The 15,633-nt window shown below is 31.0% G+C and overlaps 1 protein-coding gene across 4 annotated transcripts in view; it reads left to right on the forward strand.

Annotated features, from left to right (window-relative positions):
• The window catches only part of LOC148278083 (protein GDAP2 homolog), a 202,617-nt gene extending 187,319 nt beyond the window's left edge, over positions 1 to 15,298 (forward strand). For all 4 annotated transcript variants that reach the window (XM_088231898.1, XM_088231899.1, XM_088231901.1 and 1 more), the window contains 5 exons: positions 7,258 to 7,411; positions 10,118 to 10,257; positions 11,375 to 11,429; positions 12,645 to 12,788; positions 14,489 to 15,298. In XM_088231898.1, the coding sequence (XP_088088024.1) occupies positions 7,258 to 7,411; positions 10,118 to 10,257; positions 11,375 to 11,429; positions 12,645 to 12,788; positions 14,489 to 14,533 (538 nt within the window). In that variant the 3' untranslated portion in view covers positions 14,534 to 15,298. The remainder of the gene's footprint in view (positions 1 to 7,257; positions 7,412 to 10,117; positions 10,258 to 11,374; positions 11,430 to 12,644; positions 12,789 to 14,488) is intronic.
• The last annotated feature ends 335 nt before the right edge of the window (positions 15,299 to 15,633 follow it).

Here is a 15,633-nt window from a genome sequence, read left to right on the forward strand (position 1 = left end):
TGGCCACTTAAACCAGCCGATGACTGGTAATAAGCCCTGTAAATGCCTAGACTTCCATATTCCCTTCTCTAAAGTGTTCTCAATACCTGTTGTAATTTGTTAAACTTCTAAATATGATTAAGTATGCTTTTTAATTGCTTTTATTAAAAAAGGATCCTTTGAAATTTCATTTCATTTATTTATTTATAGTTATATTGAGAGCATTACAGAGTATCTAATTAGTTCTCAATACATTACAAAATACACATATCAGATTTAGCAAATAGAGAAGAGAAAAAAATGTAAATTGTCTTTCAAAATTGACATACATATTACAATTTGGAAATTGCCTTCCTAAGAGTAATCCCACTGTCATGAAATATATCGACATCCGAGGCAATACGATTGAATAACACGATTGCTCTACCTACCGGCATAACCATTGGCAGGTTGGTTCTGCATCGTGGTAGGTAGAACAACTTGTGTTGCCTTTGTCGAAGATAATTATCAGGGACAAATAGACCGAATTCATTCAGAATATCAGAATTATGTATGCGGCCACCAATGAGTTGAAAAAAGTGAACACCCAAATGGATATTCTTTCTTGAAATGTAAGTTCGAACTCAAAAATATGATATGGCACGTTTAAAAAGAATGATTCCAATGGCTGTTTTTGATATGCGCAATAAATTAACGGTAGGTTTTAAATTTTGGCGGGCTCTAATAATTTTTCACTCTCCAAGTGGGCGATGGGCGAAATAAGTTTGAGAAACTATGATTTAGGGCAACATGGCGCTGGCGGCGGCACGACTGCGAATGATAGGTTAGCGTGACAAGACGTGTTCCTTTAAACATGAAACCGAACACTTCTCACCTTATTATACCACATTCCTTACTCTTTATTCCATCTTCTTCAAGTATTGAACCGCTCGTTATGAATGGTTTAGTTGGTATACCTATGCTATAACGTGCCTTACTCCTTACGAATCTAGGTTAGTGTTCTTAGACTTAACATGAAAGAGAAAATTCTCTAATTGGATAGCCAGGTAGTAAGCACAACTGAAAACTCGACTCTTGTACCATTGTACACGTTTCGTTTTGTTATTCTAAAACTGAAAATTTAATACTGTCTTTTTATTTTTTTGTTTTGACACAATATTATAACATTTTATGTTCTTGTAAATTCTTCATTCGAATGAAATTCTCTTAATAAAACACATTTTTCATCAATAAAAACATTTAAATATTCGCATTATATTGTATTTAGTGGCAACGAGTAAAATAAGAAATTAAGTATCAGTCGCAACACACGTATACAAAAAAAAGACATAAGATTTTTTTTTCGCAGTATGTTGATTTATTTATTAATTTCTGCATTTTATAAAACATGAAACATTACAAATAATGTGTCGTCACATTGATGTCCCTTGCCGCGGACACTTTAAAATCTACTTTTTTTTCTTTAGATATGAGAATAAACAAAAAAAACATAATATCAATAAAAAAATATAATTTCCAAAAAATGATATGTCTTCATAACTGGCATCAAATAATATTCGTTTAAAAAGTAAATTAAAATGCGTCGTATTTTATGAATACAAAAAATTGTATTAAATAATATAATATTCAACTGTTTTGTTTTAATTGCTGATTTGGGGTGAGCTTTTAACTTAAAATGTGCAATATCTTACAACTAGTAAAATGTTAGTAACCAACTTGTTTCTGAAACCCGACGATATACAGGAAGAAAATTACAAATTATTAGAACTGTATTTACCCACAGTTTAAAAACACTATACGTATATTTCATTTCTCCCTGTTTAGATACGTATGTATCATTTTAATTAAAACAAATGAAAACATTAATTTAGTATTGTAGTGGAGCAGAAATTTCAAAATTTGTGAATCGGAACGTCATAATCCATTTTACGTCAACCTGCCTCCACTATCCATTTTTTATAGCCTGTTTAAACGTTTCCTCGTTACTAATTATTTTAATGGACAGTTAAAGTACGTTATAGATTTTAATATTAATTTAAACATTCGTTTACCCAATGAAAATAAAGTGCTTCGCGTTTTATCTGCTCATTTAATTTTAAAATCGTTTTTATCAAGGTACAGGCTAATTTGTAAAGTCGGAGTTTTTAAATATTTTTTCAATAAGCACTTTCCATGTAAGTATTATACTCAATTTTTCTTTTTAAAAAGCCTATTCTTGCTTTCGGGTGACATTTATCCTTATGCCAGGTTCGCACTGAGGCGTCTCCACCCCATCCCATTACCCCATTGAATGAAAGTACTTTGTTGTGGGCGGAAGTGGGAAATTTGACATTTACTTTTACTCATAATAATATATTTTTAGTATTCATAATGTCAGAGAGGATCATTCATAATTCTGACGCAGATAGCTTTGATATATATTTGTATTCATTTTCTTTTATTTGTAAGTATAAAGTATTCACCATGTAAATTGATTTTTTTTCGTACTTATATACTCTTTACGTTCATTTATTATTTAATTTATTACTTTATAAATCTACGAATATTACTTGAAATTTTGAGATGCAAGTTTATCATCATCGGGAAATTGGATACAAAAATGTATTCTTACACGCGGTAAAAATTAGAGCATTGAATAGGGAAACATCACGTTTTTCTAAAAAAAATAAAAGTCCATGAAACACTGTCCAGTAAAAAAAAAATTGCTAATTGTTAGTAGCGTAAAAAATACTTTTTAATTTATAATTTGAATTCCCGCAAAAACGGTCATTCCATTGGCCACGCCCCTAATACGTCACGATTAGTTTTTATTTGTTCCTGCCCATTGAACTTTGTTTAGAACAATATCACGAATATTGACGTCACAACAACCAAGGCCAAAGACGTTGCATTTTCCAAGCAACGTATTTTTATTAAATTTATTTTTTACATTTATAAATGAAAACATTTCTCCACAATATCCATATTGATTTTGAAAATACAATTAATTATTCTAAATTCACTTCATACATTTTTATCGGTATTCCTAGTATGTGACATTTTCCTATCAAAGTAATTTCAAAAATACAAAACTTGAGACATATATTGCGCTGATTATACGACAAGTAAATTTTTTATTTCTTAAATTTTGGTTTAGTTCAATAGTCTATTAACAAATATTGTTTTTTTTTAAAACTGCTGAAGGTTCCGCATTAGAAAGTCTTTTTTTTAATGTTTTAAACATTCAAATTCGTTCGGACGTGAAATTTCTTGGCGGAATTTCATTTTGATTCGTGGCTATTATTTTGGCTATTTTTTAATTTTTTACTTTATTTTCTTCCATTTAAAAAAAAATCTTTAAACCATTCTTATCTGGTTTTGTTGAGTTTTTTCTTATTAATAATATTTTTCAAAGCATCAAAAATAATATAATATATGTTCATTATTTTATACGTATACAGTATCATGTCTGTACTCTTTTATTTTATTATTAATTAAAACTCATGTCTGAGCACCCGATGACAAACTATTATTGAATAGTTTATCCGAACAAAATATGTTTTAATACTTTTTTTTCTTCATAACGTATTAATATTGTAATGTGTATATTTTATTGAATAAAGAAGAAAAGAAAAAAAAAATATGAATGACAAAATGATATTTAGATCTTATACAATTATCATCATCATTTCCTTTCTGCACCTAATGGTGCATAGGGCACTGTATTGGTACACCAATCGCTGTGTATCTTGATCATTTTTGTTACGTAAAGGTAAATATGATCAGTATTCGCTTCAGGTACCAGTCCAGGGACTATGAAATATTCTAGTGTTATTACACCTTTTTAAATAAATACTTCATTCCAACCATGTCGGAAACCAAACCCGTGACCTCTTGCATGGTAGGCAAAAGTGCTGACCACTACGCCACGAGGCTGACATCTAATTACTAAGTTGTTTAAAGCCTTAAGGATGATGCGCATGGCACTCTTAATCTCGTAACATTTCCAATTATTTATGTTCTCTAAATTAACGTTGCGTTTAGTTGAGGTGAAATGAAGCTGTTTGCAGTATGAAGCTGATTTATCGAAATATTTCAATTTTGGGACTATTTTCTTTTAGTAATAACCCAGATATAAAATGGGGAACAAGTTGTGGTAAAGCGGCGTTCGAACCTCGGACTTCCTGATCTAGAGTCCGCGACACTAGCCACGGGACAACAACTCGCCTCTATTTTAAAAAAAAAAAAAAAATTCTTTTATTTAGGAAACATACGGTACAGTTACATAGTTTTATATTTTACACAGTTAGACATAACTCTAATGGACCAGTGAAGTTTCCATATTATAAAGTAATTATATGTAAGGTTATTAATTAAAGTACAAAAAAGAGAAGGAAAAAAAACATAAATGGAAGTTGTTTAAAAATTAAAATTAAAGTTAAAAAAGTTAGTCTAAAGTTTGTAGTTAGTATTTACCAATGTAAATAATATTAGAAATGAAGAAAATTTGTAAAAGTAATCATAAGTTAAGAATTAAAACAAAGAATGAAAAACATGCTCAGACGTAAAATAAAATAAAATAGTAATAACATTTTCAAAGGGAAAAACATAAATATACACATACATATTTTAAGAGATTCAAAGAAACGATGAGAAGAATCTATAAATGAAATATAAGACAATAAATTTAAGTCAATTTAAAAAACATCTTCAAAATGAATAACACATTATCGTAAGAGCAGCAATATATTGATTTTATAAACATATACAATATAAGTAATTCAAAGTAGTTTAAAAGTATAAAAACATGTCAATGCAGCAGAAAAAAAGAAAGCATAACAGGTATAGCAAGTAATCTTCAAAATTTGAAAAACCAATATAAGGAGAAAGTTTTAAACCAAGGGTAGTTGATAAAATTTTATTAAAGGGATTTTGGCAGTAATACAAATTTCAGTAGAGAAATTTGATTAAAAATAATAATATTAATGTGTGTAATGTGAAGTGATGTAAGAGAAAAAGGGATCAACGGGAGTTTTATTCAAATTAGTAGTGCCGTCATGAGCCTAAACTATTGGATTCCGGAAAGGTATAAAATGCCTATAACTTTATTGTATTCCCAACATCCCCTGAGAGCTAGGCGCTTTAATATTTTATTTCTGGATCTAATGTGGAAAGAGGGTGGAATTTCCTCAGGGGTTCCGTTGTGTTTTTAAAACATAGGTGGTAGGGCATCTCCTATACATTACAAAAGTATAGAAATAATATATTTCAGGGCCAGACCGCGAAACGTCAAAGGAACATTCCTTGCGGTAAACTTTTTTTTTAAATCCAAATATTTTTTTTTTCGTAAACAATGAAATAAAATATTATTTGAACTTTAAAATGGAGAAAATCATTTTACTCGGTCTAGAATCCCTTCCACAAACTCCGACCCTCCCCAACCCCCTACCCAACCGCTTCCCTAGTCAGCGTACGGTGCTTATTGTTTCGAGGGTCAAATACGTTTTAAATCTTTTTTTTAAATTAAAAAACGCTATTTTACAAAAAAAAAGTTTTCAGATATTTTTTTAAAGTAGGTACACCATAAAAAAAATGTCTCTGAAGTTTTGCGGAATGGCCCTGAAAAACTAAAGAAAAGGTTACTAAGCGACATGTAGCAACTTTACAGATAGAAGACCTAATTAATTCTCTTTTTTTTAAATTTATGAACAAATATCAAACATACCTTTTATTTTGGCATAATTTAAATAAAAATTTAAAACAGGAAATTTTTCATTAAAAAAAAAATATGAATTAATTAGCTTTTCTGTAAAGTTGCTATTTTTATTTATTTATACTTTCACATTGTTTTTATTATTTTTTTATACAGAATAATGTTCCCTCACTGGGGTGTCCCGTGCCTAGGGAAACATTTTACAAAATGTGAAACATGCCTTAAATTAGTTCTTCAACAAAGTTAATATAATAATATATTTAAAAAACTTAATTAATCCAATTAACCTAATTATCATTAAAATAATAAACAATATTAACTAAAATAATCATAAAAAACATAACCAACTTATATAGACCAAATTTCATAAACAGTACACACATTTTACCTATTTGGCTTGATCCACTCATCGATTCGTGGGCAACCCACCTCCACTATCCATTTCTTAATAGCAATTTTATATTGAAAGTACTTACTTATTGTCCTTATGTATAATGGAAGTAGATTGTACACTTTAACCGAGTAGTAGGCCAATCATCTTTGACTGAAGGTTGTGTTAATTAATTTTTTTTTGCAGCAGGGTGGAGTATCTATAGTATATGTCGTCATATAACTTTTTTTTCCACCGTCGAAATTATATACTAAAGTATATTAAATGATAAATTTATAAAATAATCTAATAGGTACTTACATATAATATGAGATATACATATATTAAATATTGTCACCTGGAGGTTCTTTTTATACAAATCAGTACGCTTCAAGTGCAAGTCAACGGACTGTATTTTTTGATTAAACTTCTTAGATTTTCACGGCCGTTAAGATGCACAATAAGTTTTTCTGGGTTATTATGCCGTGTGTCGTTCGTACTCCCTACCGACGTTTCGGATCGCGTTACAGCGTCCATCATCAGGGTTGATGTGGGTCAACCCTGATGATGGACGCTGTAACGCGATCCGTTAACTATATCAACCCTGATTCCGATAACTACATCAACCCTGATGATGGACGCTGTAACGCGATCCGAAACGTCGGTAGGGAGTACGAACGACACACGGCATAATAACCCAGAAAAACTTATTGTGTATTTTTTGAGTTTAAAACCACCTTTTCTAGATTAAATACTATAAATAATAATTATTATAGAGAATACCGGGTTTAAAAGCAACATTTATAAAAAAGTAAGACAAATTATAGATTTTAGAAGACCAGTAATATCTAATTAATATTATTAAAAAAGAAAATATATACATGTAAATTGTAAACAGCAGTAGTCACAAAGAGTAAATAAATACTTTTGCTCATGGTAAACCAATTCTTGGGGTCCTGGGTTTGATTTCTGGCGGGGTGGACGTGAAATGTTGATTTTAAAGGTTGGTTGAACAACAATATCTCATTGTTCCTTGACTGGCACCTGAAGCGTAAGACTGTTCACCTTACCTTCACGAAACACAAGATTTAAATGCGCTGCATTTGGTTTACCAATTCAGTGCACTATGCACCCCTGGGCGCGTAAAGGGGAATGATAATGATGATGATACAAATTGGTAAATTCTTGTATTTATGGGTTTATTTCTCTATTGCAGATACGAGCGACTTCTGAGGCGTGCCAAGGCTGAAGACCTGACCGAAGTATCTGGTATCGGTTGCTTGTACCAGAGTGGAGTAGACCGTCTCGGCCGACCCGTGGTCGTCTTTGTTGGAAAATGGTTTCCCTTTACCAATCTCAATCTCGATAAGGTTAGTTTTTTTTTTATTTTTATTAAATTGAAAACATATTATACATAATTATATACAATATTCCCAAGGAGTTTATTTAAAAAAACTAACTCATTCATGACTAAAAACATCCAAAACTGAAGTTCTGAGAATCATTTCTACTCTTAAGCAACGAGCGGCTGCAGGAAGGGACGGTATAACGCCAAAAACGGTTAAAAATTGTAAATACGAACTTGCTGAACCTTTAGTTGACCTCATTAACTTAGCGATAGTACAAGGTATATTTCCTGAAAAACTTAAATTGGCCAAAATTATACCACTTTAAAGATGGATGCATAAAGATTTTGCATAAAGATGGATGCAAAAAAAATGTACAAAACTACAGACCCATATCCATTATTTCTGTTTTCTCAAAAATTTTTGAACGAGTACTTAAAGACAGACTTTCCAAATTCTTAAATGACTGTTCTTACCAAAATTAACCCATCTTGCAAAAGACGGACAATTATGTTCTTACTATTTTACTACTGTGTTATAAACAGTTATAAATTCGATACGTTTGGTTATTTAGACTGTCAACTTAAATGGACTAATATTGAAAAATTGTTTACAAACTGAGACATTTGACCTATGTTTTCAAACGTTTAAGTAGTTATGTTCACCCAAACACTAGAAAATCGTTTATCATGCCCATGAAATAATATGGGGTGCCTGTAATAATGATATTTAGCTCTTAAAAACTGTACAAAAACTAATTATTATAATTATACATAAAAAAACTTAACTTTTTCCTCCAACCAATTATTTCAGGAAGCTGAACTTTTGGAACTAAGAAAAGTTTATTACCAACAGAGGGTCAAAAATGTTTTTATGCCCAAATACTTATTTTATAATAATCATAAAAGATCCAGCCAAAGAAAATCCGTATTGTAAATCAAAACTCCCGCAGACATTATTTTTTAACAGCTTCAAAACCGTTCAATGTATTCCAAGAACGATAATAATGTGGTGGAGATAAATAATTTTAATTCGTTTCGATTTAATTTTTTGTAAATAGAAATTATGAAGAAAAAAAAATAATTACACTAAACCCGTTTTTACGTTCCTCAATTTTGTAATGTTTAGGTCGCATTTTTTTTCCATATATTCTCATTCAAATATTCCCCGATTTTTTTTTCGAAACGCATTCGATTTGTCAAAAAACGCCGAGCCGCGCGCCCCCGCTTTTGCCCAAAATGGTGAATAAAATAAAGGTTGTAAATTATTGTCTCAAACTAAATTCATTCAAGTAGGTTTAGTGACATTTTACTAAATTGTGACATGCGTTTGACGCATGTTTAGGAAGAATAAAGTCTTTACAGAAATAAATTACGATGCAGAAAGCTTAAAAATTTCGCAAAGAAATATAATTTTAAGTTGCAAACATAATTTGGAAAGAAAATTGTCTAAACAGTTAGCATAAAAGTGTGAAACAGTTTTGCCGCGATGTAAATGACAATTGAAATTCCGTGGTGCCATACGAAAAAATATGATACCATATAAACAAAATTCCCAATATTTAGGGAATAAATGATTGTATGCATTTTATGCGAATTCAAATTGTTATTTTCATGTTTTTAAGGTTAAGTTCCTACACAAAGTTATTTAAACGCGTTTTTTTTTAAATTTAAAAAAAGTAACACATTTTTCTTCAGTTTTTTATTTCCTCACTTTAGCGTTTTCCTCAGATTAATACTTTTTTTAGCTGTTCCTTTGAAAAACGTGAAACAGTGATTTTACTGTAGCTTTTTTTTAATGTGCATTACATACTTATCTATTTAATTTTTTTCATTTTTTCACCAAACAAAAATACATTTTTCTACACTCATTAACATTTATCTAATGCACTGCACTTCACTTTTCTATAGCAATTTTAAAATATCGAAATAGGATGAACATTCTTCTTATGTTTTAAAACTACATTCATTATTGCCTATTTACCAAAAGTTGATAAGATTAATCAGTATTATAGAGAGTATTATATCAGAGTATTTTTCTTGGCGTTGTAAAATTACAGTTGGTAACCACTTTTAATTTTTTTATTTTTATATTAACATGAATTTCTTCAACTTCACCTTGTAGATAGGTTTCAGTGCTAAATAAGCTTTTGAGGGCACTGCGACCTGTCTAGATTTATTATGACATATTCCCATATTAATTCTCAAGCAATGCCAGTGTTCCACTGAAGCTGTGATTTCTTTTGTGGTATTAAACGTCACATTTAGAAAAATGTGTTTAATTGTTTCCTTTACTGCAAAACCTACATCTAAAAATTTCATAAAAGATTAACTCTAGCAAGGTTTATTTAATCTGTATCTGCAGAGTCCTGTGAGGATTCTAGTGTTAATCCTCACTAGGTTTTTACTTAGTTTCATCAGGTCGAAAGCAAGCGTTTATTGAACTTCAATTTCATGACTTGTTAAATGAAAACTTGATAGACCATAATACCTTTGGTAAAGACACTGACTGTCACGGTATACAGTACGAGTAATGAACTGGAACTCTAAAGGTCATTGAATTTCAAATGTGCTGTATTCTACGTAATTCATTTTCGTATATTTTTATTTATTTTTTAACTGTGGAATTATTTGTCAATCATTTTGACCATTTTCTTCCATATTTGTCATTGAGAGTGTGTAGGTATTGACTGTCAAATGTTTTAATGGATTTTTTAACTTTTTTTTTTAGGCCTTACTATATCTAATAGCCTTGCTGGATCCCATAGTGAAAGGAGATTATGTTATAGCATACTTCCATACATTGACGTCAGGAGCCAACTATCCATCATTTTCCTGGCTTAAAGAAGTCTACAGTATTTTGCCTTATAAGTAAGTTGTTTGCAACATTGCCAATCTATTTTAATAAAAATGTATTTAAAGAAATAATAAGTGTAACTAATAATTTTTAGTACATCTGAGCCCGTATTACAATGGAAAGTTAACATTTATCTTCAATTTTATCCACAAAGTAAAATTAAGTTTTCTCTAGGAAAAATTGAATTTATCTGCATTTTTTTCCTAAACATGTTTTATTACAGGTTACCGACTAAAACAATTCAAATTTTCATACAAATACACACATCTTCGTACATAAATATGGATTTTACTTTATATCTTCTCGATATATACCAATGAAGATAGCGTTTATAATTACGGCTGAGCCCTATTCTTTATTATACTATTATGCACTCATAAAATAAAAAGCGTTATTTAATTTGTTATATTATTTATTGACAATTGATCGAATTCCATTGTAATTAAGAAAAAAACTTATATTTTGATTTAAGTTATAATAATTAAAATACCTTCTAACTTCCCAATAATTAGGGGAACTCGTCATTTGGTACAGGGACAAACAATAAATACACCGCTAACACATAATGTATTATATCCTATGGCATTGTCCCTTTCTTTTGCACTGAAATATTATTGAATCGCTTTCGAATTATTTTTTTTCATGTATTTAAGACGATATTTTGTTGTTGTAAAAATACAGTCAAAAAATCGGTAGAAATTATAAGGAAATAATCAGCTTGGGATCAATAACAAATGAACATTGTTTATAAACATTCAAATACAAACTTTTTTTCATGTAAAAAAATAACATCTCTCATTCTCGTCAAATGCAGCCCTGGTGAAGAATAAATAAAATATTTACGCTTCTAACTTTTTTTCTACAGAACAGATTGAAGATTTCAAGAGCTATAAAAATACCAAAGACAAAGTTCATCTATATGCAAAAATCCAAGCGTAAATTTATCCAGTAGTTATTTAGTCTATCGAAGACACACATATGAACATTGCCTTTTATATATGTAGATGGAAGATAGTAAAATTATTTTATTATCTAACTACAAAGCATTATGTTTTATGCTTTTCACAACCTGTCGTAAAAGGATAGTGAATTGTTAACTCAACATTTATATGTGTTAAATTATTTTTCTAGATACAAGAAGAATCTCAAAGCATTCTACATTGTTCATCCCACAATTTGGACTAAGGTAATTATTTTTTGTCTTTATTATATATGCTTCAATCAGTACCAAGTATTTTTAAAAGCGTAGTCGTTCAGAGGAAAATTCTCTTATTGCTACCTAGATGTTTAAAAGTAAATAATAAACTTCTATCATCTTAAAATAATTCATTAATTTCATAGTGTTTTCTTCCTATTTTTTCGTATTAAAAAAATCAATAATATTATTGCTACCTAGATGTTTAAAAGTAAATAATAAACTTCTATCATATTAAAATAATTCATTAATATCACGGTGTTTTCTTCCTATTTTTTCGTAAATAAAAAATATTCTAAGAAAAAATATTTCGAGGTCCGACAAAATGATTTCTATTTTAAAACGTTAATAAAAAATTCAAAGAACACGGTTCGCCATCTTGTTATTATACTAGCTTCACTTTGTTTCAAAAGTTATGCTGTTTAAATGCCTGCCATCTTGAGCTTTACACTCCTGAAGTCTCACCATGAAATTTTTCATAACTAGCAGAGTCATTGCCTCTGATATTGCTGCGATTATAAGACAAATAGCATCCTTTAATTGGTAAATTTTCTGTGGCTTGTGTTTGCCTCGTCTTTTTAAAATAAATATCAATTACAAACGCACCGTACCACTCCATGATGAAAACTAAAATGCAAATGTTTGAGAAGTCAAAAAGATAGCTAAACTTTGTCCATAGACAACAGCGCCTCCGTGGTGCCAATTTCAAAATAGGAGATCATTCTGTCGGACCCTGTAGAACAAATGATGTTACTTGATATTTGTTAATATGATCATGCCCTAAAGATGAAGTAGAAATGAAAAATCCATCCAAAGAGTATTGGTAGACTTTCAATGCTATATTTACTCGATATACATATTTATGGTGTATTTATATATAAACTGATATAAACATACTGCCTACACGGAACGTTTTTTATAATAGGTGGCAAATCATTCTACAAAAGGTGATTTATGCTGTAAAATCAAATCGTTTTTAACACAGGGATAACTCTGGGAAATCAAATAGATTATAAAAGGGGGTGATTATATTTTGATTTCATTCTCACGTAGGAAGTTTAAGTGCCTACCTAACAAGTAAAATATTACACAACTTGCCAATGTTGTCATGTCAAAGTCTTTTCTGTCAAAGATATACATTTATTATATGATAACAATAGAGTATAACCATCGAACTGTAATCTCAAATGTAATTGGTGATTTCAGATGATGACCTGGTGGTTTACAACATTCATGGCCCCCGCCATCAAGCAGAAGGTGCAGAACCTCCCTGGAGTGGAATACCTCTACTCTGTAATGGAGCCTGACCAGCTGGAGATACCAGCATACATCACGGAATACGACATGACTGTTAGTATTCATCCTCTGCACTTTGTTACTCATGCGGAAAGTCCTCAAAGTCAATAATATAGGGGGAAATATATAAAACTTATTGTATTTTGTTCAAACTGTAGTTTTTTAAACCACAGTTGGTCAAAATACCCCAATAATAGTGGTGATTACAACCCAGAGGCCTGAGAAAAATTAAGTTTTTAATTTTTGTGATCTCGCCGGGAATCAAACCCGGGACTCTCCATGCATGAGACAAGCTTCTTAGCTATTATCCACAGAGGCCGCATTAAAGTTAATTCCGATTCTATCCGTGTTCTGAAGTGCCGGATAAAGTAAATTCTCTAGAACAGAATAGTCAGCGCAGAAGGAACGTAACCCACAAACATATAATTATTATTGCATTCAAAGTTTAGCCATGAAGCTGTGAGTTTTTAAAACTGGTAATGGTGTGAGCAGCGCCATCTATTAATGAATGATAAAAGGTTGGTTCAATCACATCTAGTTAATAAAACTCATGGTTATGGACTCCTTCAAATCCATTTATACCTATTTGTGAGATAAATCACTTCTGCACTAATTGTCTCATGTGTGGTGCCTGTAACGGTTCCTTCTTATATTACTGTAACTGTTGACTGTAATGAAAGGCGTTACTTCTGTATCGAGATTTACTCACGGAAGATTAAAACTTAAATCAGGGGGGCTCTGGTATAGCAGGAACTCGATGAACACAACTGTAGTTTCAGGAGCTAGGCCAGCAGAAAAGACAGCCTATTTCACTGCCTTATATGGCCTCTGTTGGTAGCAGCGCCGAATCTAATGGATGAATTGTAAAATAACACGAGCATATTATTTCCTCCTCCATTGTAAGTGATTGTCTGGTTCTTTGTGCCAACTGAACTAATGGTACAAAGGTCCGGCTCTGGAGGGTTGTTCCACATTTAAACCAAAATATGGAACCAATGCACTGGAACCACCTACCCAGAGAGGACTACTAAATTTAAACAGTGCCTTTATGAGCATGCTACATCACTACATAGTGCAAAATAATAATATAAGAATAAACAACAAGTAATATACAGGGTAACCCCCGTTGAATACGTCCCTGTCGAATTCGAATCCGTTATAGAACGAATTTTTTTAATCTGCCATTTTTTGTATTTGACGTGAACAAAACACCTTGTTTTGGAAAAAAATTGTGACTTAACGGAAGCCTTATGGGTGCTAAAGTTGAGGATATTGTAAGCTTTTTGAAGGCCCACGATGAGTCGACTGTGATAATAATACGAATATGAAATGGATGTGGAATCGGTCTTCACCCAAAAACAGTTGACCGTAAAAGCACTTGAAAGGCCCCTTCTTTCCACAATCAATTTTGAGCTCTTAAATAAAGTGTGTTTTCATGGTAAAAATGTTTTTTTACTCGCATAATACAGGCGAGTACAAAATTCATTGAGTATGATTTCATCAGGAACGTATGCTTCGTATTCGACAGGGGTTACCTGTATAAAGATAATGTTCATGCAGAAAATAAAACAAAGTCTGTGTGTATGTAAATAAATAAACATGTATGGTTCTTTTTTCTGTGCCTACCTTTTTAAATTTTTCTACAAAATGCATATCTGACTAGTTATTACTATAACCGTTCATACAACCTTACGCTGTTTCTTATTTATCAATATCAAATTCAACATTCAACTAATCGAGTACTCTGTCCACAGATAAATGGTCTCCACTATTTCCAACCAGACCCATCGAGTACATAAGACGACATCAGATGGCAGTGCCATATGAAAAGTGATACTGTTATATTAAGAACAATGTTCAAGTGATAGATTTTATATTCATTGAAGGACTGAAGAAAATTAGAGTGATTCAAGCCTGAAGAAATATCCGCATAGCAATATCATTCTATAGGTGACTAATATTTTATTAGGGATAAAACGTTTTAGATGTACAGAACTTTTAATGTTGGTGAGAGTTATATTATGGAGATTAGAGTTGAATTGTTGAAAATACCCCCGCTGTTATGCATTGTGACAGTGTAATTTTTGATAAAACTACTTTTGATGTGAATTTTTTATGTGTGCGGCTTAAAATTTTATGGTTTTGAACACCTGATAAGTTTATTTCCATTAATTTATCAGAGTTAAAAGTTAAACTGTTGTTGATACTTTAGTAAATTACGTAATATTATAGATAAAGTGATTTAATGATCGTCATGAATTTTGCACTACCCATGTACATACACTTGCAGTTGGCCAAGTACTAAATATAGTTATCACAAGAAATCAATCTTCGCAATAAGTACGAAACTTTGAATATATACTAAAAAGTACTTCGATTCTCGGTGTCTTTTTTCCTTCTACTTTGGCTTGTACAAGAACGCTATTATTTCATCTTCCACCTTGTGAGAACTATTTCAGCAAAGTATATAATGATGCGTGGAATAGTTGGTAACATGGTAACATGCAGAGTAATACAAGTTAGTGATTCCGAACTCTCAAGTTCGTAAACGCGCTTTACTAAAATAATTAAAATCGGATATACTATGTCGCGCATTCCATGCTGGGTGTACTATTATACGAAGCTGATAGGATTCGCTTATGATTCCTTGATATAAAATATTGAAACCTTTTTAAGAAATTAATAAAATGTAATATTATATACCTTCTTTGAAATGTTACTTTTTGTAAAATAATGTGTACTGGCTTTTTTCGATAAGAAAAGTCATTGTTGATTAGAAATAACAAAGCTTATGACGGGAACTACTCCCAATTAAAGTGATATAGGTACATTATCTGTTGTTATTTACACGGTATCATAGTTATAATAGATTGTTGAAACTTCATATGTTAGCATTTAT

The sequence above is a fragment of the Micrasema longulum genome, unplaced genomic scaffold, assembly GCF_059751315.1.
Source record: "Micrasema longulum isolate JH-2025_06_02 unplaced genomic scaffold, ASM5975131v1 h1tg000930l, whole genome shotgun sequence".
NCBI classification, from domain to species: Eukaryota; Metazoa; Arthropoda; class Insecta; order Trichoptera; family Brachycentridae; genus Micrasema; species Micrasema longulum.